This window comes from Hipposideros armiger, unplaced genomic scaffold (assembly GCF_001890085.2).
Source record: "Hipposideros armiger isolate ML-2016 unplaced genomic scaffold, ASM189008v1 scaffold_82, whole genome shotgun sequence".
Lineage (NCBI taxonomy): Eukaryota > Metazoa > Chordata > Mammalia > Chiroptera > Hipposideridae > Hipposideros > Hipposideros armiger.
Genome location: NW_017731432.1, coordinates 769,973 through 794,394, shown reverse-complemented (window position 1 = coordinate 794,394; position 24,422 = coordinate 769,973). Strand labels below are relative to the sequence as shown.

At 54.8% G+C, this 24,422-nt stretch overlaps 1 protein-coding gene across 3 annotated transcripts in view; it reads right to left on the bottom strand.

The window, feature by feature from the left end:
- KCNQ4 (potassium voltage-gated channel subfamily Q member 4) overlaps positions 1 to 24,422 on the bottom strand; it is a 54,593-nt gene that overhangs the window by 10,449 nt on the left and 19,722 nt on the right. For 2 of the 3 annotated variants that reach the window (XM_019643878.1, XM_019643879.1), the window contains exons 2-9: positions 14,225 to 14,315; positions 13,485 to 13,611; positions 13,079 to 13,254; positions 12,304 to 12,429; positions 11,786 to 11,896; positions 11,513 to 11,608; positions 8,550 to 8,638; positions 6,633 to 6,794 (exon numbers count right to left, since the gene is read on the bottom strand). In XM_019643878.1, coding sequence (XP_019499423.1) covers positions 6,633 to 6,794; positions 8,550 to 8,638; positions 11,513 to 11,608; positions 11,786 to 11,896; positions 12,304 to 12,429; positions 13,079 to 13,254; positions 13,485 to 13,602 — 878 coding nt within the window. In that variant the 5' untranslated portion in view covers positions 13,603 to 13,611; positions 14,225 to 14,315. Of the gene's footprint in view, positions 1 to 6,226; positions 6,272 to 6,632; positions 6,795 to 8,549; positions 8,639 to 11,512; positions 11,609 to 11,785; positions 11,897 to 12,303; positions 12,430 to 13,078; positions 13,255 to 13,484; positions 13,612 to 14,224; positions 14,316 to 24,422 lie in introns of all 3 variants that reach the window. The other variant, XM_019643881.1, reaches the window with a different exon arrangement.

The window sequence follows — 24,422 nt, the reverse complement described above, 5'->3', positions numbered from 1 at the left end:
AACCACCCGTCCCACCCCTCATTGCCCAGACAGATAAGGGGGTGCACAGGAGACAGATGTCAGAGTGGAAGGAGTGAGAGAAACCCAAGATAGGAGTCAAAGACAGACAGGAGGACAGGGGAGCTGGCTTGGCCCAGGTGGATAGGTGGGGTGGAAGTAGTGACCAGTCTGGGCACAGACAGGCTGCTGAGGGATGGAGAAGTTCGCCTGGCCACGCACACTGAGGTACACCCCATGGACACAGGGGCAGGCTATGTGGAGTTGAGGGTGTGTGTGTGTGTGTGTGTGTGTGTGTGTGTGTGTGTGTGTGTGTGTGTGTGTGTGTGTGTGTGTGTGCGCGCGCGCGCGCACGCGCGCGCGCATGTGACTGCGGGTACACAGGCACCGGTGTGTGGACATATGTTGGCATGTGTGTACATATGCCAATTTGTATTTTCCTCCTTTCCCCTGCTGGAGCTATCTAATTCCACATTGGTCAGGTCAGGACTTTGGGACCTGGTACAGCTGCACAGGCAGTGCACTGGAAAATTCCAAAGGTCTCCATCACACGGACTTCAATGTAAACGGTGCCCCTGGAAGCATGCACTGGCCTCCTGAGAGGCCTTAGCCCTGTGTTTAGCTGCTGGGCCCACATGTATGCTCAGGGCATGCCTAGTGCCCGCCCTCCCAGTGAAGGTCTCTAACCTGTTCTTCAGTGGTCTCCACTGCCTGTACTCTGCCCACCTGGACTGATGTCCTGCCCATGTGACCATGGATTCACCCCACCCCAAAGCTCTACACACAACCCCACTGCCTATTGAGCCCCCAGGGAACAGCACCTACACGTGTCTGTGCTCACGTGAGTACACAAGTGCATGTCTGTGTGCGCTCCGACTTCCCTCCCCACACCCCAGCTCCCCACCACATCCCCCAAACCTTGGAGGAAGACAGGTGGGGGGAGCCTCAGGTTCCCCAGGATAGGCCCTGGTTAACCAGGACCTGGTAGAGTAACTCTGTGTCCAAGAGGTTCAAGGACCATGTTATCGCTGTTGGAGTAGGACCTATGCAAACGTCCCCCATCCCATGCCCTGTGGGTGTCACCGCCGCCTTCCTGCTGTGGCTTGCCACTGGGAGGGCCCTGAAGACAGGCTCTGGGCCCTTCCATCTCAGATGTCTGGGGCCCTGGCTCAGGAGAGCACCAGCCAGTCTCAGAGGAAGCCTGAGGTAGGGCAGGAACTGGGGGAGAAGGCTGTGTCACCTACTCTTGGGGACTTTCCTATCAAGGGTAAAGCAGAGGACAGATTCTGGTTTCAGGCTTGGGTAAGAGCTGGGGTCCCCCATGCCTAAGGCATGGGGAACAGGGTATAGAGCTAAGGTCCCGAAGTAAGGGAGATCTTGAAACCAGGGGCACCTTCAGGAAGGCGGCCAGGATGTAGGGCCATCCTTATAGGCAGGGGCCTCTGCCCAGAGGGGAGAGGTTATAGGTCAAGGGTTGAGGCCCTGAAATCAGAGGGGAAGGACAGGGGCGGGCCCTGCAATCTAGCATGCTGTTTGCTGGCCCAGTATCCCCTCAACACATCCCAAAGATTCCAACCAAAGTTTGAGGTTGGCTCTCCCAAACTTTCTTCTGCAGAGCCATTCCTTCGAGCTCTCCTCATGCTAGCAAGCACCCCCACACCCGCCCAGCCCGTGCAATCCCACCTCTGTCCTCCACTCCTCCAACGGGGAGAGGAAGAGAGGGAGGTGGAATAGGCCCTGATACTCAGCCAAGAGCCCAGAACTCCGGATCTCTGCGCCCAGCACATCACTCCAATGGTATTCTGGGGGAAGGAGGTGACCTCCCTATCACGAGAAGTATGCAAGCAAGACTGAGCTTGTACTCAGCAGGATATATGGAGGAAGGGGTCTGGGGGCTTGTACTAGAGGCCTTCAAAGGTCCCTTTCCAGCTCTGATTCTGTGATGGTTGAAGGAGCTTCCTGTCTGGGTTGTGGGGGTTCTGTAACTTTCCAGCCAGCCAGAGGCCTGGGCTCCTCTTTAATGTAAGAAGGCACTGTTTTCCCAGGGGTGGCCCTGGATTCCAGCTACTTGGGCAGGGCCCAGAAAATGGCTCACGTCAGCCTCTTTGGAGCCTAAAAGCTCAAAGAAAATGGAAAGAAACCTGGCACAGGGTGGACAGCGAAAAAGCACCTTCCCTCCCCAGGCTGCTTCAAACACGCAAAGTCCTATCTGACTGCCTCAATTCTCAGCCATCTTGTGTGGTGGGTTCCATATTTTCCATCCCTATTTTATAGAGGTCGGGGGAGGTGAAATGACTTGCCCAAGGTCACAGAGCTCCCATGGAAGGAACAAAGATTAGAACAAGAAATCAGGATAGGGTCTAGGGCAGTGGTTCTCAACTGGGGATGATTTTGCTCACTGGGAGACATTTGGCAATGTCTGGTGACAATTCTGGTTGTCACACTGGGACGTGCTCCTGGGACCTAGTGGGTAGAGACCAGGGATGCTGCTAAACATCCTACAATGCATGTGACAGCTCCCAACATCAAGCAATTATCCACCCCAAAATGTCAAGGGTACCGAGGTGAAGAAACTGATCCAGGGGGTCTGTTGGTACCTGGGAGATGGATGAGGTACGCTTGACTGGGGCTGTCCTGTAGGGTAGGGCAAGCTCTGGGCACAGGCTGCCCTCTGATTACCCTGCTGGACCCAACCCCTGTACTCACTTCCACAGGGAATTTCTTTAGGGACTCACCATCTGCCTACTAAAGGCCAAGGTCATGGGAGGAAGAAAGGCAGCCCACCCCTTCCAGGGCTGCAGACAGCCCTCTCTTTGGGACTGTGGAAACAGCTTTATCACTGGCCCCTCTGACCTGGTCTTGCCCTTCCTGCACACCATGCCCACACAGCCAAAGTCATCCTGCAAAGGGGCAGATCTGACCCAGAGACTCCTTAGCTTAACCCCTCAGTGTGTTCCCATTTCCTACAGCCATGGTTTCCAAGCTCTTTTTTAAAATAAGAAAGCTTTTAACTGCTCGACATGCCAAATCAAATGAGGCTGAGATTTATACAGCACTTCCTACGAGCCAGGCACAGTTTGAATGGAAGCAGATCCTGTTATCATCCACGTTTTACATTGAGGAAACTGAGGTACAGAGGACTGAGGCCCAAGGTCCCCTAGCTAGTGAGTGGTGGCCAGGTTTGGATCCAAAACCCACACTTCTAAGAGACACTGCCTCTGGGTAGTGTAGCCAGGACCTCTGTCACTCATCTTCTACTCATGGGACAAGCCTCCAGAGGTACTTTGGAGAAACCCAGGACTCCATGGGTCCAAGCTGCCGGGCAGTGACAACAGGATGAGGCTCACACTGCGCTTCTGGGTTCTTCATGAACCAGCTCTGCCTCCAACCTCAGCTCCTGACCTCCCACTCTCAGATCTGACCACAATGGGCCGCCTGGTCTTTTGCCACAGCTGTGTTCTCTCTCACCTCTTCCCCTTGCCCGGAATGCCTTTTCATGCCCACTCCTTTTTGGGCCTCCTGGCGGGGGAAGACGGGAGGGGAGTGTCTGACCCCATCTCCAAAGCCCCTCTGCTTCCTCCTTTTGTTGCACTTACCCCACTGAATAGCAATTACTCTTTGCAACTCTCCAGGCACCATATTTTATTCATCACTGTGTCCCTAGGGCCGGGCCTGGCACAGGGCAGGTTAACAATGAATGCAGTGGTGATGCAGCTAAAAGAGCTGGGCTCTGGGGTTAGGGAGGGAGGTGCCAATCCCGGCTCCTTCAGGCATCTGCTAGGTCCCTAGGTGGGCAGTGGGGGAAGCTAGACCCAAGGCCCCGCAAAAGTCAGAGTGGGAGGGGCCCTCAGAGAGCCTCTAGTTCAATCTTCCCATTCCACAGATGGGAAACTGAGGTCCAGAGAAGCAAAGCAATTTGGCCAAGATCACACAAGGGGTCAGCAGCAGAGCCAGAACTCGTCCCAAGGTTTCTGTAAGTTCCCTCCTGGCAGATTGGGCACCAGGCCCAGGCCCCCAGACTTGGCAGAGGCATTCCCAGGAAGGCAAGGGGCTCGTTGGGGCCCCAAGGCAGATGGCAGGCGGCAGGCACATGCACCTTGTCCTTGGCCCATCCTGTCCCCCTCTCCAGCCCCGGAAGTGGCTTGGCAAGGAGGAGTGGGGACAGGAGGAGCAGACGAGGGGGTACCTCGGTCTCCAGCTGGCGTGGATCCGAAAGAAACTCCGTTTATTACTAAACATCTGGCTGGAATGTTGAGAACAAGACACAAACAGAGGTTAGTGGGAAAGAGACAGGTGGGCAGACCATGGGGAGCTGCCGAAATGAGGCCGGCCTCCTGTTGTTGGTGGAAGAGAAGTACCCCCACCCAAATCATCCTCCAGCCACATTCCCAGATTTGCAAAGGTTCTCAAGCTTTGCATGAGGATCTCCTGGGGAGCAAGTTAAATATGCCGAATTCTGTGCCTCTTCTCCAGAGATGCTGCTTCCGAGGGCTTGGGGAGAGGTCCAGCTCTCAGCATTCTTCAACAAACACCCCACAGGATGCTGATGCAAGCCATCAGTGGACCACGCTTTGGGAAACGCTGCTCTAGCAGTCACGGCAAAACCCCAAAGAGAGGAGGCGCTGGCCCTGACAATGCCATCCCCCGGGAAGTCCTCCTCCTGTCGTCCTGGAAATGTGCTCAGCCTCGGTCCATCCACAAGCACCACTGAGGGTGCGACCGACCAGGCGGGTGTATGTGTATGTGTGTCGGGTCCCATCTGGGAGACCCACCCCATAGGGCCCAGGTCGCCACGATTAAGGATATGGCCGTTTGTCCTGGGCCTGGTGCCTGGTCTCCTAGAAGTCACAGCTCAGCCCCCTGGGGTCCCTCAGTAGAAGGAACACTCCAGTACCGTCACCATGAGCCCCAGCCATACGGACACTTTAGAACAGATAAGACATAAGGTTGGGAGTTAGTGATGGCCAAGCACTCAGCAGAAATCTGTTCCTAGGACTTGGGGGGCCCAGGGACCCAGAACAGCTGTGCAGGGTGGCACAGATGCTGAGCTCCAGGCTAATCTCCGTTCCCAGAGCCTTCCTATTCAGGCAAGGTGGGACCAGCGTGAACTGGGAGCTCAGCCAGGCAGGGTTGCACAAATGCCAAAACCTTTGAGTCTGCCTGGAGGCCGAGGTTGGATGGGGATGAGGATGACAATGACAGCCTTCAGGCAGTGGTAGAGAATCCGAGTGGGGTCGCACCATGAATGCTCTTCCAGGGAGCTCCCAGCCTGGCCTGGTTGGTCTTGCTTCCCCTCCCTCCAGCCCCGTGGCGGGTTCCGCCTCTCAACTTCCTGTTCAGCCCCTGGCCAGAGGTGTCTGCACTGAGAACAGGGAAGGAATGCTGCCTTTGGTATCCCCTGCATCAAAACCACCTCCTTCCCGTTCCCCAAGCTTTTCAATCCAGAAACCCAGAAAACCAAGAACCCCTGATCAGTTTAAACATCGCTGATTTTCTGCCCGGGACCCAGAGGCGGGGGTGACTTGATGACTCTCTCAAGGACACGCAGCATCAGGTGGCAAGCTCTCACCGCACCTCCTCCTCCTGACCACTGAGCGGCTCACCGCTTCTCCCCTCCCCCGGGCCTCAGCATCACACGCGAGGCTCAAGGCCCAGATGTCCAGCAGGCAGATGCAGGGATGATGTGTGAAGGTGAGGCAAAACAGAGAGATGGGTAGGAGACAGGGGAGAAATGAGGGGAGATTGAATCCTTAACCTCAAAGCTTATACCTCCGCGGCAGCAGCCACTTTCCTATACCGTGCGTTATGGGGCGCCCCTTATCCAAACTGTCCTGAAACTCCACTGCTATGAACATTTATGTTGGGGTAAGCATTGTTCTTTCTTTGTTCATTTTTCAAGATGCAAAATCTCCAGGAGAGTCAGGTCAAGGGGAAAAAAGACTGTTGGGAGCAGCAAAATGTCCCTCAGTAAGGAAGAAAGGCATTGTGAGAGAATCCCAGGAGGATCGCCTGGGATTAGCAAAGCTGTGGACAAGGGTTACACAAGACAAGAGCATTAGTCACTGGTTGAGTTTACGTAGGTCCTACAGCGGTTCTTAGCCACAGAGCTCTCTTTCCAGCTGGCATCTCGTTCCCAAGAGGCAAGTCAGTGTCAAGTCCCTTCTCCTAAGAGAACATGCTGGGGGAGGGGGTCCCGGCCCTCACACCCCAGGATGGTGCCCACGATTACCTGAGCCGTAAGCACCTGTGGCCAGCGGCCTCCTCCTCTCTCCAGCTTCCCGAGAGGGAATGGGGGTGCAGGGACAGAAGAGTGAGGGGGATGTGGAAACAGAGAAAGAAAGAGGACAACGGAATGAATGGAGGAGGTGATAGGAAAGGATGGTGTGGACAGATCCCCCGCTCTCCAAGGTGACAAAAAGGTTACTTCAGCCTGGCCTCTCCAGAGAGGCCCTCAGTCTGTACCTGTCAGGCTGTCCGACGACAACTGACCAGGCCTCATGACAAGGCCTGGGAGTCCCCAGAACAGGCCCAGACACCCCTGTAGTGGCTGGAGGCAGGTCTGAGAGAGGATGAGACAAAGAATGGAAGAGAAGGAGGAGAAGCAAGAGGAGGTGGCAGCCCCAAAGGGCCCCTACCTTTCCCCAGGGCAGAAGAAGGCGCTGCCCGGCCGGTGGCAGGTGGCAACGGGCGGGTAACGAGAGGGCGCTCCGTCGGGTACCGGCGCCCGTCGCACCTCTAGGGGCCGTAGGCCCCCATTGCGGGCCCGCTGCACGTGCTCAAACAAGAGGGCCAGCTCTCTGCAGGAGAGGGCGCCATCAGCAGCAGGCAGGGCCCTGGCACCACCCCCTCATTCGGTGGGCGCTGAGCTCCTGAGCTCAGGTCCTGCCAGGCCCTGCCTCTCTGGAGGTGCTCAGCAAATACCCCAGGCCAGAGCAGGCAGGGGTGCGAGCTGGGAGAGACTAGCGTTTCCTCACTCCCTTTCTACACTCAGTCCCTGGGAAATCCTCAGGGATGCCAAGTGTGGTTGTGCAGGCTAAGCACAACTCCAGGGCATCCTCGCAACTCTGGGGCAAATGGGAACTCAAATCTAGCTTACTTTGCCCATCACACTGAATGCCTAGATGTGGAGCTGTGCCGACCCAGAGGCCAGCGGCAGCCCTAAAATCCTCAGCCTCCAGATCTGACTCTGGATTGTAGAGGGAAACTCAGGCTGAAGAGGAGACTGGATAGGGTGGATGGCCCAGCTTCCTTTCCCTGCAGGTCTGGGTTCCGAAACTAGAATTGGGGTTCAGCTTTTCCCTAATTCTCCAGGCTACTTACTGTTTACGTAACCCAAGGAGGATACCTCCCCTTTCTGCCTTCCCATTGTACAGATGAGGAAACTGAGGTCCAAGGACCAGGAGGCCCAGTGGACCCAGAATCTCCAAACCAAGTTCTGTCCCTCTTACCAGGGGACCCAAGGCCACCCCACCCCAAAATCTCTCCTCCCCCCCAACACCCATCATATCTCTAACAAACCAGCCCAGCCCCACACTCCAAGGTCTGGCCTTGAACCATTTTAGGGCTGCTCCTGGAAAGGGCGGCTTCTTCCAATCTAATCACCCTCCCTAGTCTCTGAGGTGGGAGCTTGCCTCTGCCAGGTGGAGAGAGGGAGGGGAACCAGTGTGATTCTGGGAGCCCCCTTGCCTAGCCCCTTCTCTCCCGCCCCTCCCCTAGGAAGCCTCCAGGGCAGGGAGTGGGGCAACCAGGTGTAGGAATGAGTGGAATCACGCAACAGCTGCTCTTGGAGAACTAACAAGGCAAAAACAAAGGCACCGCAGAAGTGCTGAGCACAGCAGCCTAGCCCACCTTAATGCTCACTTGATGCCCACCTGCCCGCGGGACTGAGCTGTGCTCCATGGTCTTCATTCCTACCTGAGGGCCTGGTCAGGCACCTGGCCGCGTGAACCTTGATGAGGCTATTCATAATCCTGTGTGGAGCCACCGCTGTGCAGGCTTACCCTGGCCTGGGCCAGAGGGGCGAGCCCACCTCTGGGTTCTAAGGCCACTGCCCGGCACAGTGAAAGTAGGTACATATTCACGCACAGTCGTGCTGTGTGGTCGTGCTTGCACCCAACTTCAGTACACCCTTTCTTGCCCATCCCACACTTCTCCACCCAGCTGCAATACACCAGGCTGGCAAGGGCTAACACTGCCCTCAACTCAGGCTGAGGGGAAATGAACTGGCTATGCCACTGCCCTGAGTGGCATCAATTCTGGGTGGGCATACGGATGGCCAGCACTCTAGGACACAGGCTCAGTCAGAGGTGCAGGGCTCCACCCCATGCCATGTGTGTCCAGCGTTCATGGCCTTCCCTGGGCATAGAGAGTGGGATAGAGACCATTCCAGGTTCCGAGTTAGTAGAATCTGCAGAACCAGCCTCGGATGCTCCCTTGGGAGCCATCATCTCTTTCCTACCCTCCAGGGCAGAGTGCCAGCCACTTGTCCTCCAGGGGCATTACCATCAGCCTTCTCTCCCTCCCCCCACCCTTCCCCCTGCAGCTCGGCCTACCTGAAGGATGGGAGGATGCTGTCGTAGTAGTACCAAGTGGCTGTCAGGTAGGCCCGGCTCGTGTCAGTAGAGTACAGACGCCATGCAGCCTGGTGGTATGGGGAAAGGGAAAGGGGGAGACAAGGCATCAGTGAGGCCTCTCAACCTCCCACCAGCCCTCTGCCCAAGAGAATCCAGACACTGGGCCAGCTGAAGGGTATGCAGAGCCAGACGCCAATTCCAATTCCATAGCCAGCAGCAAGACTAGCCAAAGAACTGGCAGCCTAGAAAGAAATTACTTCCCCAAGATGATGAGCAGATCAGCCTCAGAGCCAGGGGCCTTACAGTGCGGGAGTTGAGAACTGGCGTTTTGTCGTCAGGCAGACATGGGTTTCCAAGCCCAACTGTTCCCCTTACAAGTGTGGGCAAATTAAGTAAAGCTGCAGAGCCTCAGTTACCTCATCTGCAGAATGGATGTAATATTACTTACCTAACTGGGTAGCGTGAGGATTAAATGGGTGAATGTATATGAAATGCCAAATGTAGTGCCTGGCACATAGCTGGCACTTAACGCCAAGTCCCCCTGTTAAGCCCTCCTGTTGTCTCCCTTACCACAGCTGATAGATAGCTGTTCACTGTGTATTTGATTAATGTCTTTTTCTCCTCCTACACTGTAAGCTGTGTCTTGGTCACCAACGTATCCTCTAGCACATGGTAGATGTTCTGCAAGTGTTCTGCAAGGGTGGGGAATGAATGCTGAGTGAATCATCACTAATAATAACCCACCCCATCTTTTCCAGCTGCCTGTCACTGCCTGTGGGGTTGAGGAGTAGAGAGCATCACCTACCAACCCCTCAGCATCCATGGACCTGCAGGGTTTCCTCAGCAGTAGAAGGGATGAGGGTCAGACAAGAGGAAGGGATGTCTCCCTCCCTCCGGGTAAGGAGAAGAGCCAGGGAGGGACTGTGTGTGGGGTGATCAGTGAGGGCAAGGGGGCATGGAAGCTGCGAGGCAGGACAAAGCAGAACTGGCCCCGGATGCCCCCTTCTTTGGGTGCCTCTTGTCCTTAAGGGACTGCCCACTGCTGACCTCACCAGCCAGGCACCCTCCCAGGACAGGAATATTTTTACTTCCTGCTTGCCTAGGCCCCTGGCTTGGGCTGGGGAGCAGCTGCCAGACTGTCTCATTAATTATGGGCGCCACAATACCAGCTGTCTCTCGGCATGGATAGTGCCAGCCGCCTGCCCCTACAATGCCCCTTGGAAGGCCAGCTCCCAGGGGACAGTGACCATTGTGTCCCAGGGGATGGTGAGAAGGAAAGGCTGGCCTGGTGGCTGGAGATAGCAGGGATGGGGAACAGGGTTCCACCCTGGGGAGGAGAGATAAGGAGGGGAACCAGTCAGACTTGGGGATGGGGGGGCAGTCAGCGAGCAGCATGCTGGGGGGCAGGCTGACATGGGCTGTGCCAGCATTCCCTGAACTGTGTCCCAAAGGGGTTCTCGTGTACACACCCTTGGCCAGGGAGAGGCCAAGGCTGAGTCACAGAGCCACACAAACCAGAGCCCTTGCCTCAGCCCACGCCCCATCAGAATGCCTCGGCACAATGGGGGAAGCTGAGGCCACACACTCCCGGTTTTTACCCAGCCCTCTGACTACAGCTTCTCTCTCCTTGGCCAGCTCAACTTTCCCTGTCCAGCCATGAACGTTTGCGGTTCCTGAAAGTCCAGCTCTGGGCCATCTTCTCTTCTCTGTCTTTCCTCTCCTCTCTGGGTGAGCTCACCCAGAGCTTCATTACTGTCTACATGCAATGGCTCCATACCGCCTCTGCCCAGCCAGTCGTTGTCCTCTCAGCTACACACCTGGATACATCTAATTGCCTGCTCAGCATTGCCACTCAGAGGCCCCTCAGACTCCACATGCTCCCGGCAAACTCACATTCTTCGTTCCCCTGATCTGGTCCCTCCCCAGTGAGGAGGGCCATCCATCATCCAGTTGGGCCAGCTAGAAACATGAAAGTCACCCCATCACCTCCCTCTCCCTCACTCCTGATGTCACCAATTTCACTTCTTAAATATGCAGAACCTGCCCATTTCTTTCCATCTCACCTGTTACAACCCTAGTTCGCATCACCCAGCACTCTGCTTCACCCAGACTGTTGCCACGGTCTCTTATCTGGTCTCCCCGACACGCCTAGGTCACCTTCCAATCCATTCACCACTTTTCAACACACACATGTGATCATATCATCCACTCCCCTGCCAGTGGTTCCATGTTGCTCTTTGGAAAAAGTTCAACTCCTCCCTGTGGCCTCCAGGTCTAGGCCCAGTCCACCTACCCATTATCCATTCCTCCTGCAGCTTTCTGTTCCAGCCCTGCCAGCTTCTTTCTGCACATGCTGTTCCCTAACCCTGAAAGCTTTCCCCTTCACCTCTTCACCTAGTTAACGCCTACCCATCATCCAGCTCTCAGCTCAAGTGCCATTTTCCCAACGTAGTCTTCCCTGAATCCCCCTTCAAGGCCAGGTCCCCTGTTAAATGCTCTTCAGAGAACTATTTCTTTCTTTCAAGGCATTTGTCTCAGTTTGTAGTCACAACATTCATTTGTGTGAGTGCTTGTAGAATAAATTAATGAATTAAGGTGTTGGGAGTGGAGCAGGTTTACTGATGGCTGCACAGCTAAATGGGTGTCTCTACCAGGGTCTAGGGCCTCTCATCCAGGCTCCACTCCGCTCCAGGCCATGTAGAGTTGGGACCGGAGTCGGTCAGTGGGGCTGCTCTAGCTAACCCTAAATTGGGCATTTGGTACAGGGGAAAGTTTCCTACAATCTGAGTCAGCATCCCAGCTCTCATCCCAGCGTGTGACCCCAGAAAAGTCACATCTCCTCTCAGCTTCAACGTGGAGTCACAGTTGGAAGCTGGACACAAGGGTCAGCATACAGTGTCGACCCACCAGTTCAGCTCAGGGGCTTCCTGAGCATCTTGTACCTGGATGAGGTTGGCCGCGGGCATCCTCCGCTTCTCGAAGTGCTTCTGCCGGTGCTGCTCCTGCACCTTCAGGGCAAAGCCGGAGCCGAGGATGCCCTAGGGGCGTAAGCATGGTTGGGGGACTGTGGTGGCGGCGGGGACAACAAAAGGCAATCTCTGCCCACCTGAGGTGCCCCCCCCACACACTGCTAATGAAGGATAAGGGCTTAGCAGGCTCTGCCCGAAGGCCCCCTCTCCCCCAGGCTGGGTAACCCTAGGTGGAGGAGGACTTACGGCAGGCAAGGCAAAGAAGGAGACGCCTAGTAAGGCGAAGCCAGCAGCCAGGACCCTGCCCAGCCACGTGTGAGGCGTCTTGTCACCATAGCCAATGGTCGTCAGTGTAATCTGGGGACACAAACAGGTTGCCCACAGGGCTGGTCACAGGGGCCTCCCAAAAGAGCTTGCTGGGGGCACAGGCAGATAGAAGCCTGATCATGAGGGAAGGAGCCCCCGTGGTTGCCCACAAGAGGCTGGTCACAAGGAATTGTAAAGGGGACTGGCGAGGGGCATAGGCAGTTACCCCCCCCTCCTTGATGTTGGTCAGGGGGAAGGTATACAGGTCACAAGGGCTTGACGTGGGGGGACTTGACGGGGGCACAAGCAAGTCCACTGGGGTAAGTATCAGCTGGTCATAGCGGCTCCCGGCCCTAGCCAAGAGGACAGGGACAGACCCACTCAACCCTGAATCGGAGGTCACAACTGTCAGGGACGGCCCTAGGGCGAAGGGGGGTCCTGCACAGACCCTCACGCACCGTTCCCCACCAGAGCGAGTCGGCATAGGAGGAGAAGTCGGAGTTGGCGTCCTTCTCAGCCAGATAGACCAGGAAGGAGGCGAAGATAAGCACCAGGAACCCAATGTACCAGGCGGTGATCAGCTCCTGTGGGGGCAGCAACAGGTGAGACCATAGGGAGGACTGCGGTGGAAGGGCATGAGGAAGTAGGAAACGCTGCGCCCACCTGGGAGAAGTGGGGAGGTGGCCGGCTCTCAGAATGGCCTATGGGAAATGTTCTGGAAGGGGATAAAAATACCCCACCTCTAGGAGTTCCCTGGTTGCGGCTCTGCCAACCTTTCTCTCTCAGCTCCTCCCTTCAAGGAGACCCTACCCCGCCTTCCCCACACGGCCAGGCACTCTCAAAACTGCAGGACACATCCCCGGCGCTGCCCATGACCTTTCAGGTTCCACTCTCAGGCCTCTGCCCCTAGGTCTATCTTGTCCCGCCCCCAAACCCCACTTTCAAGCTTCGATCTGGCCCCACATCTAGCCCATCCCACCCTCAGACCTGTCCCAGCTCCCCACTTTGTTGTGCATTTAGACTCCCGAATCCAGAAGCTTCTAAGTGAGATCCTCAAGCCCCACCCCTCAGGCCCCACTCCGGCCCAGCTTCTGCCCTCACCTTGTCCCGCTCCGTAAACAAATGGTTCTGACACCCCAGGCCCTGCCCCCGCCCGGGCTCCCTCCCCGGGCTCCACTTCCGCCGGTCCTCTGTGCTCGGACCGGGCCGGGGCACGCCCCCACCCGGCCTCACCTTGCTGTGCGCGTAGACCACCGAGCCCAGCAGCTTCCAGGTGCCGCCGCGGCGGTCCATGCGCACCATGCGCAGGATCTGCAGGAAGCGCATGCTGCGCAACGCAGACGTGGCAAAGATGTTGCCCTGCGTGCCCGCGGCGATGACGGCCACCGAGGCCACGAAGACGATGAAGTCTGCAGGGGCGGGGATGGCGAGGTCACGGCTAGCACCCGGGAACCAACCCACCCCGCGTCAGGAACGCAAGGTCCGAGGTTCCTGGGATCGTGGGGCCGTGGTGGGGATTGGGAGGGTCCGTTGAGTCTGTGTCAGTGGCCAGGGTCTGGATCAGGGATGAGGTCAGGGTGTGACCCCTGGGGCTCGGGGTCAAGGGTCAGGCGCGGGGTTGGGGGGCAATCCTTATTACCAATGACACAGAAGGGTTTTCTGGCAAAGCGGAAGCGGCCCTGCCATCCTCTGTAGCGGCAGCAACATCCAGCAGACCAGACGCGGATGATGTACTCCAGGCCAAACACCACAATCATCACAAATTCCTGTGGGGCCAGGGGCCTGAGTTCTCCCCACTCTCTAGGACCGGGGCCCAGGTCACACAGCCCAGGAGTTTCCTCAGACCACCTCTCTTGGGGGTTCTTACCTAGATGAACCTAAGGAGGAGCCTCAAAGGCAGGTGGCCCCTTCCAAAAGGACTGTCCTCCCGTCCCGGCCCCATATGCGGTCTGGGTTTTTCTCCTCAACCTCCCCGCCACCCCCAGTCATCCCAGACTTTCTAATCCTGACTGGGTGACATAAAGAGTGGCTGTCTGTTAGCTGTCCCCCTCCAAGATACTTCTGTTTAGGGGGAAATTTTTTTCAAAAACAATCATCCCACTTGGGGCAGAATTAGCAGTTTGGGTCCTGAGAAGGAGTGGGACCTACTCACCTCCTCTATGGGCCCATCATAAGCCCTGGCATAGAAGCAGGAGGTCCCCCCAACACCTGCAGTAAAGCAGGAGATGAAGCCCAGAGAGGGATGGCCACTAGCTCAGGGAACACAGCACAGCAAGTCACTTTCTGAGCCATGGTATGAGAAGTCTCTCTCCACCTTTGCCCAGAACCCAGAGATGCTACCTCACACGGTTTCCCTCAGTCAGGGACCCCGGCACTCACCAAGATGAGGAGACACTCGTTGGCAAGTTCCTGGTGCTCCTGGATAGTGGACAGCACGGAGAGCACCAGGCAGCTGAACACCAGCAAAAATCTGCAATTGCAGCATGAAGGGGAGGGTTAGACTACTAGAAGGATAGGACAGTGGAGGAGACGAGGCAGGAAGCTGTGTAGTTGGAGGAGGAGGGAAGCATTATTTGGGGAGAATTCTCTGGAAAGCAGATAAAAGAATCAGAGTTCCCTGGAGTTGTGGCTCTGTGCTGGACACCAAATGGAGAAGCCCCTGAGCTCCGGGCTACTGAGCTCACAGACACTTTACAGCCCTCTCAACTGCCCTTGATGCAGGGCTTGCACCTCAGAGAAGTGGTCATTCAGCTGTGAGTGGTAGGTCGGTCTGGGCTGGCAGTGGAAACAGGCTGGCCCAGGGGCCCACTGTCAGGAAACGCCTCCAGGCTCAGACACTCATGAGTGGTGGTCTCAGTCCCTGGCTCCGTTTTAAGGCTGTCTTGAGAGAAGTGCCCCAGAGGTCAGCTAGGGGGCCAGGGAAGGTCAGCGGCTGAGGGAGGAATCCCCCTTCCCTAGGATCCCAAAGGTGGCAGAAGCATGGCGTCATCTACAGAATTGGGACAATTGCCCCCACCTTCGTGAGCTCTTAAGGAATGACATAATGAGACAGCTATGGAAGGAAAGGGGATCAGGGAGGACAGGTAGGGAGAGAAGGGTGCACAGGGGGAGAGGGTGTGGGGAGGAGAATCAGGCAGCATGGGGTCGTGCCATGGAGGCCTGGAACGCCCCTGAGTGCAGTAGGAAGCTGCTGAGTGGCCCAGAACCAGATGTTCAGACATAGAAGGAACATTAGAACCCCATTCCTCTACCACTTCCCTCAACCCCAATTGCACACATGAGGAAATTGAGGCCCAGAGAGGGAAAGGCATTGCCCAAGGTCACCCAGTGTGTCCAGGACAGGTGAGATTACAGCCAGGGCTCCTAACTTCCCAGGATGGGCAGAGGGAAAGGGCATGAGGAGAGAAGCTGGTGGCCTTGGGAGGATGTGAATATGTGAGGGACGCAGGATGAGAGGCACAGCTGCAGATGCAGCAAAAGGGAACGTGGCTGGACTCCCAGAAGTGCTTCTCTTTGGGGTGGGGGCATGCTGGACATGAGCATGACCTGAAAGAGATGCCTGAGGGAATGGACTTCTCTGGAAACACATCCCTTGTGGACTGACCCACAGCCTTCCCCCAAATGTCCGCAGAGTCTCCCGCCCTGGGACTGCTGATGCTGCATTCTGCCTAACACACTTCATCGTAGCCTGCTGAGCCTCTGCTCACCCTTCCCCCACATAATATTCCTGCTCTAAGGAGCCCTCTGGAGTGCCCCTCCCCCTCTCCTGTCCCCTCCCAATGCTGGCCTCTCTGTATGTGGCCCAAGTCGCTTTCTACATGGTTTTATCTGTGTTCATGTGTCGTCGTGGCAGGGGCATGAGCTCAGAGTCAGAGAGACCTGGGTTCAAATGCCAGTCCTGTTGTATGTGTGGCCCTGGGAAAGTCACCTACCTTCTCTGAGCCAATCTCATCTGTAAAGCAGGGGCTGACAGGAGGAAAGCCATGGAAAGGGCATGGCTCCCCTCTGGCCCACTTACAGCTCCTTGGACAGGGGCTCCTGGCCTGCTTGGAAGGCAGGTATAGGGCTACATCCCCAGCACATGCCCTTGGGCAGAGGAGGTAGGTGGCAGATGTCGGTAAAGGGCGTTTTGAATGAAGGAAGGAGGAGGAGGTCCCCTTGGCCAGTTCCAGGCAAGAGCTAAGTCAGCTGAGACATCAGGCATGGAGGACAGCACCAGCTCCTCCTCCTCAGTAACTAACCACAGAAAACAGCAGCCACATCCACTGGGGATAGGGACTGCCGCTGACACAGGGCTTAGGGGTAGAAGGGCCCTTCCTGAGGTCATCTCCTCCAGCCCCATCCAGCCCTCATCCCAACCCTAGCCAGAAATCCTTCAGTCCCGTTGCCCAGCTGACTTCAGATCCTCAAGTAAGTGGCCACACTAGGGGCTGTCTACTGAGTGTTTCAAACATTTTTTCCTCCGTACTTTTCTTTCCATGCCAATAGTTATACATCTACAAATGTCCACTTCACAATAGGTTAAGAGAAAAAAAGCAGATTATAAAGTCTTAATGGCACTGTGATTTCAATTTTTTGTAGATGTTTTTTCTATACTACATACCAAGCGTCGGCAGGACTTATCTCTGGGTGGCAAAGTTAAGACTGAGTTGGCTTTTGTTTTGCTTTTTTGTTTCTCTGCATTTTCTAGTCTTTTTTTAGAATAAACATGGGTAATAACAAACTAATATAAATTTTAAAATGCATTTCCTTAAAAATACAAACAGGGGGATAAAAACACTTTTAATCCTGCTCCTATCCCCTGACCTCAATAGCCATGGCCATTTAGCAGGTGTGAGAGTGTGACAGCCTCTCCCCGGAGTCCAGTTCACTTGTCCAACTGCCTACTCAACGTCTCTCCTTGGATGGCTAGTGGCCTCTCAAACAAAATGTGTCCAAAAACAAGCTCTCAGTTTGCTCTCAAATTTTGCTCCTCTCCAGTCTCCCCATCTCAGTAATGGCACCGCCTTCCACCCAGGGGCTCGGCCGAATAGGATTACCCTTGACTCTCTTTTCCATCAGCTTCCACATACTATCCTTTAGAAATTTCTATCGGCTCTACCTTCAGAATATATCTCTGAACAGGCCACGGCTCACCATCCTGACTAAGCCACCACCTTCTTGCCCCTGACCGGTCTCCCTGTCTCCAGTCTGGCCCTACTATAACCCACTCTCTTCAAAGCAACCAGAAGGATCCTCTTATGATGCAAAGCCAGAAACCATCACTTTCCACAAAACTCTCTACGGACTTCCCATCATGCTTAGAGAGCAAAACTCTAACCCCTCAGCGTGTCCAGCAAGGCCCTGTGAGATCTGGCCCCCAGCCCCACCTCTTGAACTTGATGATCTCCCCTCTCACCCCTCCATCACTGGGCTCCAGCATTCTGATGGCCTTGCCATTCCTGGAAAACACCAGGTGTATTTCCATCTCCAGGATTTGCACTTTGCTGTTTTCTCTGCTTATTTATTGTTCCTTTACTCATCCAGCTCTCTGTTCAAACATCACTTCCTTGGAGACGCTTTCCCCAACCACCCTCTCTCCAAAATAACAGCCCCCATCCCCACTCTCTCTCCCCTTACCCTGCTTTATTTATTTATTTTTTCATAGCATGGTTGAAAGACTGAGTAAATGAATAGCAGACATTCACATTAAACATCAGGACGCCATGTCACCAAAGCCCCCAGTTTGTATCCACTAAAGAGATGCCCAAAGCTCTCAGCACATCCATCCCTGGCCCATCAGTCTCCCCAACACCCTTCCTGAGAAGAGAAGGCAGATCTCCGACCCTCACCAGCTCCATTTGCTATATGCTGTTTAAAAAAAACCCTGAACTTCACCCCCCCCACCCCCCATCCCCCGCCTTTATGCACTGGCTGGGAGTTTCCTTACCCTTAGATGCTCAATACAGCTGAACAGATTTACTTAGTTTGAGAGAAAACACCTTGTGTTCCAGGCATCTGAATAATTGCCCCCATCTTCCAGATGAGAAAATGGGGCTTAGGGAAGGATACACTTGCTCAAGATCACACAGTGAATCAATGACAGAGCTGGGGCTAGAAGCCCAGCTCAAGGTGACCCCCAAGCTGCCTTGCACTTCCTGAAGGGTCCTCACACAGACACCCACTAGTAGGACAGCAGATGTCTGGAGCTCAGGGAGGGAGAAGACAGGGGAAAGGAGCCCTGAGCTAGGGTCTGGCTGTGACTGCCAGAGCCAGATTGTGACTTCATTTATGCAACAAATAAGGACTGTAAGGATTGTCTCTGGCCCTCTCTGGGGCCTCAGTTTCTCCATCTGTACAAGTGTAGATGGCACACAGGAGTTGGCTGGCTTGGGCCTCTATAATTTCCTCAGTAGAGAGGCCAAACTGGCAGCCACTTTCTGGGGCATCTTGGCCTATCATGTCTGGCTGCAATTTGGGACCCTTGCCCAGCCCAGGAGACAGAGCTAGGACAGATGGGCACTGCCTGGCTGGCTCTCCCTGGCTGGGGTTTATTGTGAGATTCATTACAACCCTTCCTCCCCAACCCCCACCATTCTGTGACTATCCCACTCATTCAGAAAGGCAGCAAGGAATAGGTGAATGGTTTGCTTAGCTCTGCGGTTCTCAAACTATAGCAGCATCAGAATCACCTGGAGGGCTTATTAAAATACTGACTTCTGGACCCCACTCCTAGGGTGTCTGATTCAGTAAGTGTGACGTGGGGCCTGAGGACTTGCATTTCTACAAAGTTCCCCAGTGATACTAATGCTGTTCCTCTGGGGACCACACTTTGAGAATCACTGGCTTAGCTATTGAGAGTGGTTATGGCTAACTCAATTATTAGCTACCTCAAGGCTTTTTAAACAACTGTAATCATTGCCTTCCCTGCCCCCCCTCCCATTACCCCCACTACCATGGCCTAGCTCAAATCACTGCTCAGAAGTAGCCACCAAACAGGGGGTCAAGGAAAGCCCCTCTGAGGAGGCAGGTCCCATGCCAACGTTGGCTTTACCCAATTTGCTCTGTAACCCTATAACTGCCCCTGCTGGCCAAGGATTCCTGTTGGCCAGGGACTGGGCCAAGCCCTCTGCATGCATATTTTTCATCACTGCTCATAATAACCCCATGAGAGTAGCACCGTAATCACCCAAGGCTGAACAATGAGGAAATGGAGGCTCAGAAAGGTGTTCTATCATGGCTGCACAACTCTGTGAATATACTGACAACCACTGAATTGTACACTTTAAAAGGGGGGTGGTTTATGGTATGCGGACATCTTCTTAAAGCTGTTATTTAGAAGGGGAAAAGAAGACAGGAAGAAAGGTACACAAGATTGTCCCAAGTCATAAGGCCGGGACCTGAACCCAAGTCCACCTGGACCACCAAGCCATCCTACCTCCCTGGGCCTCAGTTTCCCTGTCTGCAACATGAGGTAGGGGACATCAGTGTTATGACTCTCAAGCAGTGGGGTAGAAGGGAGAGAGTCATCCATGAGCTCAATTCCAGATTCTCTGGGATGTTCCTGGAGAGACAGATGCTTGGAGGCTAGAGAGATGGGGTTATGAGGAGGGTGGGGGAGGGCGGGGAATCACAGAGCAGAAAAGAGGTTACTACCTAACCTCTCTGAACGACATTCACTTAAGAAACATTAATTGCCACCTACAATCAACCAGGCTTATTGTAAAGCCAGAAATGAATAATCCAGACCTCTAAGAAACTAAGTATAACACAGCAGTGACATGATGGACGAGGTGATGACAGTGTGCCAAGGGGGTTGGGGGAGGCCCTAAGAGGGCTTCAACAGAGCCAAAGTGGGAGAATCAATGAAGACTTGTTGAAAGAGGTAACAAGGACAGGGGTGGGGGTGCACCCGAGCAGAGAAAGCAGGTTGTGCAAGCAACAGAGACATGGGAGCCTGTGGACAGCCCAGGGCAGGCAGCAGTTCTGGATGGCGGGGGCCGGAAGTGAAGGGGCGGTGGAGAAACCAGAGAGGGCCAGCAGCAGGGGCCCGGAGCAGCGCCTTCCAGGCACTATGAACGTTTACCTAAAAGCAATGGGGAGCCACTGAAGAGTTTTAAGAGAGGGAATGACATGGTCTGATGTGTGCTTCAGGCTGTGTGGAGTGTGGCTTAGAGGAGGTGAGACTGATGAGGAAAAGCAAGTAGACGGCACCACAATAATTCAGATTATAGAGAGATGATGGTGGCGGCACTAAAGAGAAGCGGGTGGCCTGGAGAAAGTGTCGGGAAGCAGGACTCGGTGATTAATTGGAAATGGGGACAATGAGGGAGAACAGCTCATATTTCTGGTGTGGGCACTGGGCGGATGAAGTTGCCATGAGTAAGCTGTGACAGGAGACCCCAGTGGAGGAGCAAGTGTCGGGGGTGATGAGTTCCATTTCGGACATGTTGAGATAGAGAGGGACACTTGGGCATGAGGAGAGAGACCTGAGCTGGGAATGCAGATTTGGAGGACATCAGGGTAGAAGCGGTGACTGAGGCCGGGGGAGCAGCTGAGACCATCCAGAGAACAGTGTGGCAGGTTTGGAGGACCACTCAGTGGAACCCCAGAGGCGCAGAGGGAGGATAGACCCTCCACCCAGGCTGGGAAGGAGCAGCCAGCGACATGGGAGGGAAATCAGAAGAGAGAGGTGCCGGCCACGCGAAGAAAGCGTTTCAGGAAGGAGGGAGTGGACAACAGTGTCAAATGCTGCCAAGAGGTCAAGTGAGATAAACCCTGAAAAATGTTCATTGGATTTGGTGACAAGCTGGTCACTGGGTACCTTGGCAAGGGCAGCCTCGGAGGGAGGGAAGGAGCGGAGCAGGCCCAATGGGGAGAGAAAGGGAGAGAGGTGGTGAGGAAGTAGAGACAGTGAGTGTGGGTATAACTATTTTAAGAAGTTTGACGCAAATTGTAGAGGCTGAGATCGGTAGCTGGAGAAGGATCTCGAGCATGGGGAGTTTTTTTTTTCTTCTTTTTTTAAGATGAGAGAAGGGGAATGGAAGAAGTCAGGTGAGAGGGAGAAGTTGAAGATGTGGGAGAGAGAGGGAGCAATCAATGAATGAAGTACCCAGGGGCAGCCGGGAGCCTGGGATCCAGAGCAGGGGGAGGGCTGGCGCTGAGCAGGAAGGCCCTGGCAGCTTCCATGGTGACAGGTGGGAAGGGGAGAGATTAGGTGGGCGATGGCGGGGCAAGCCCAGAGAGCTCCCACGGGGGTTTGACTTCCTCTATGAAGAAGAGGCCAGGTCCACTTCTCAGAGGTGGGGAGCACGGCTGGGGAGAGGGGGTCTGAAGAGATGGACGAGGTTTGAAATAGCCGGAGTAAAGGATTTGAGAGGACGCTGACCAGGCCCTTGGGAACACAGGACCCTAATCCCCAACAATGAGAATGGGAGGAAAAATCCAGAACATCACAGGTGCTCGACACATGCATTTTTTGTTCGGTTTGGTTTGGTGTTTTATGTTTCTGTTTTTAAGCATTGATGATCCTGAGGGAGGAAGCAGCCTGTGTGGGATAAGGGGACACCCCCCACCCCCACCCCACCACCACACCAGGGCAAAGTAAATGCAGATCTAGGCCTTGCCCCTTCCTGCCTCCTGCGCCTCCTTTCTTTCTTCCCTCTCTCTCCAGTGTCCCTCCTTCCAGACAGTCCTGCCAGTGTCTGCTGCCTGCCTGGCCACCAGCTGGCTCCCTCATTTCTATATCTGGCCCTGGCAGTATGTGACCCCTCAGGCCAGGACCCCGAAGGCAAGGTTCTGACTTCCCTCTTGGGGACAGATGGGGCCAATCTGTCCACATTCAGCCCAAGTTCCTGAGGGCAGAGGCCATGGCTCTCACCACCTTTCAGTGGAAAAGGGCTTCCTAAGTCCCAAATCAGAGCTGATATTGCAGAAGGGATTCCAGCTGGACCTGAGAGGCGGGGGGGTGCAGTGCGGCCTAGAGGGGCCCAGGCTCTTCTGGGAAGAACAGGCTCTTACTTTCTCTTGCAGGGGGACAAAGGGGAGAGGCAGTCAGCCAACCCTCAGAGCGAGGCTCTTTCCAAGAATCCTCAGGGGCTGGGACGAGAAGTTTCCCCTGATCCAGCGATTCTAAATATGGCAAAGGGAGCAAAAGCACGTGACCCAGGGCCCCACACCAGGGCTGCTGCGCAGCCGCTGCTCCTCTGGGCCAGAGGCTGGCACTGGGGCTCAGGGTAAGACCTGAGGTCTCAATGGAGCCTCCGTTTCCCTGTCTGAAACATGCAGGTGGGGAACAACTCAATAAGGGCTGAAACCCCTTTAGCCCTCAGCCCTATTACTCTTCTGCAGTGGAGTGGAGAGGGCTGGCCCTGAGCTCAGTCCCAGATTCTCTGAGGATGTCCCTCGAGGGACAACAGCCGCCAGCACATAGTACGAACTATGGGAAAAATGCCCCCTCTTGGAGGACCAATTAGAAAAAGGCATTCTCGTTAGCCTGAAAAATTATAAAAAGTTGACCCCTCTAGACGGCCCCAGTAGAAACAGGCCTCCCTTCCTCTGGGCTGACCCACCCCTGAGCACAGGCTGGATTTCAGTGCCACCGGCATCATCTCAGCCAGGCCCCTTTGCACAGGATGCACAAGGCCATGGGGAGCCCTGGGGATCATCCTGACAGCCACTGCAGCCCTGGCAGGGCCATCTCTACGTGGTACCACACGGCTCCGTGCCCCTTTCCTGGCCGCCACTGACTGATCTACAGCTAGAGACTGATCCAAGAAAGGTCCCGCTTGGTTGGGCTGAGCCAGTCAGATTGTCTTTCTCAGGAATGGAACTAAGAACCATAGAGGAAAGTCGGCGGAAGTGCAGGGAGTGGAGATGAGGCTGCTGTTCCAGGATCTCATCTCCCCCTCTCTGCTCCATGAAGCCCCAATGTGCTTCCGGCCATGATGCTATGAAAGTCTTCCCTTTGCTTATAGTAGGTGTCCTCCACCTCCATATGCCAATTTTTCTTCACCTAGTGTGAATGGTCTTGGTCCCACTAGGAGATGGTAGGTGGTATCTTCTGGACAAGGTGTTTAATGAGTCGTAGCCTCGCTCTCGCCCACCTAGACCTGCTCCAACCCCCTCCTGCTTGTTCATGCTGCTTCCCTCTGACATGCCAGCCAGGCTACCTGGTGCACCAGGTAAGTGGGCCGAGCCACACATCAACAGGAGCCAAGGGTGGGAACAAGGGCGAGCGAGGGCCATCCATCTGCTCAGGGCTAGCCAGGCAGCGCTGACTCCTCAAATAAATGGAGCGTGGGCCTCCCAAGCAGGGGACCAGCAAAATAAGAGCAATCTAAAGGATGGAATACAGGCAGCCTGGGTGTTAGAAACTTAAACAACATGGCCAATGCAAACTGTCCCTCGGTTCTACCTCAGTAGCTCCTTGTGGGTTTGGGTGACTCGGTTTTACATGCTGAGCTTGGCATAAGATTTCATTTGAACCAAGAGCTTTGTTGCTTTTTAAAAGAGGGCAAAATCCACCAACTTGCAGGATTAAGCCCAACCGAGCTCCTTAGCATGGTTGCAAGGAAGGTCCTTACCCACCTGCCACCTCACTCTCCCCCACTCATTGCCCAACCTGGCACTTGGTTCTCCGTTGTCATAACTCTGTTCCCCAACAACAGCAAGCAGGACCTTTTTTCCGCCTTCCCCACCTTCGCTTATGCTGCCCCTCCTCCAGCCCCACTGGGCTAGGGAGGAGCCTCCGCCTAGTGCTCCTTAATGTCCCCTTCCCATCTCTGTGCTCACCTCCATCATGGCATGTACCTCAGGGCATGAAAAGCTCTGATTACTTGCCTCCTCCTACAGACCAAGAGCTGGTTGAGGTCTTGTCCCTTTCACCTTGAATGCCCTGGGCCCAACTCAGAATGGGTGCTGGGTAAAAGTTTCCTGAGAGAGGGGACGACCTCAGCACTGGATCTCTCCTTCCCCAGTGTGTCACCCTGCTGGCCATGCCTGACTCCACACCTCACTTCTCCTGCAGCAGGCGGGGTTATGAGGGAACCCGGGCAGGCAGCAACCCCAGAACCCCAGGAACCACACAACCCGGAGCCACAGAGCAGTCACTCAGTGACTCACTCATTCATTTATTCCGTAAGTATTTGCTAACTGCTCTCCAGGGGCCGGGCACAAAGACAGACAACGTCCCTCCCTTCATGGAGCTTACATCTCATGGGGGGAGATGGATAATAAGCAAATAAAGGTTCAAAATGTGAACAAAGAAGAGGCTATGCAATAACCCTCACAAGCTCAGGGTGGCCACATGGCAGGCATGATAAACTCGGTGACCAAAAGTAACCACACAGGATTTTCTGATCACAAATTCCTCACTGGGCAGGTCATAGCAGGTAGTCACAGGCCTATAGCTTTCTTAGCAAAGGTCAATCTTTACCTGATGAGCTCTATCACTCTTATGCATCTAGGATAACAGACCTTTGCGAAGTCAGAGTAATTTTCTTTTTCTCGAAGGCACAACCGCCAGCACCAGAGCACAAGACCACGAGAGCACGAGACCACAGAGCCCCTCATTGTTATCTTGTTGCCCACATACCAT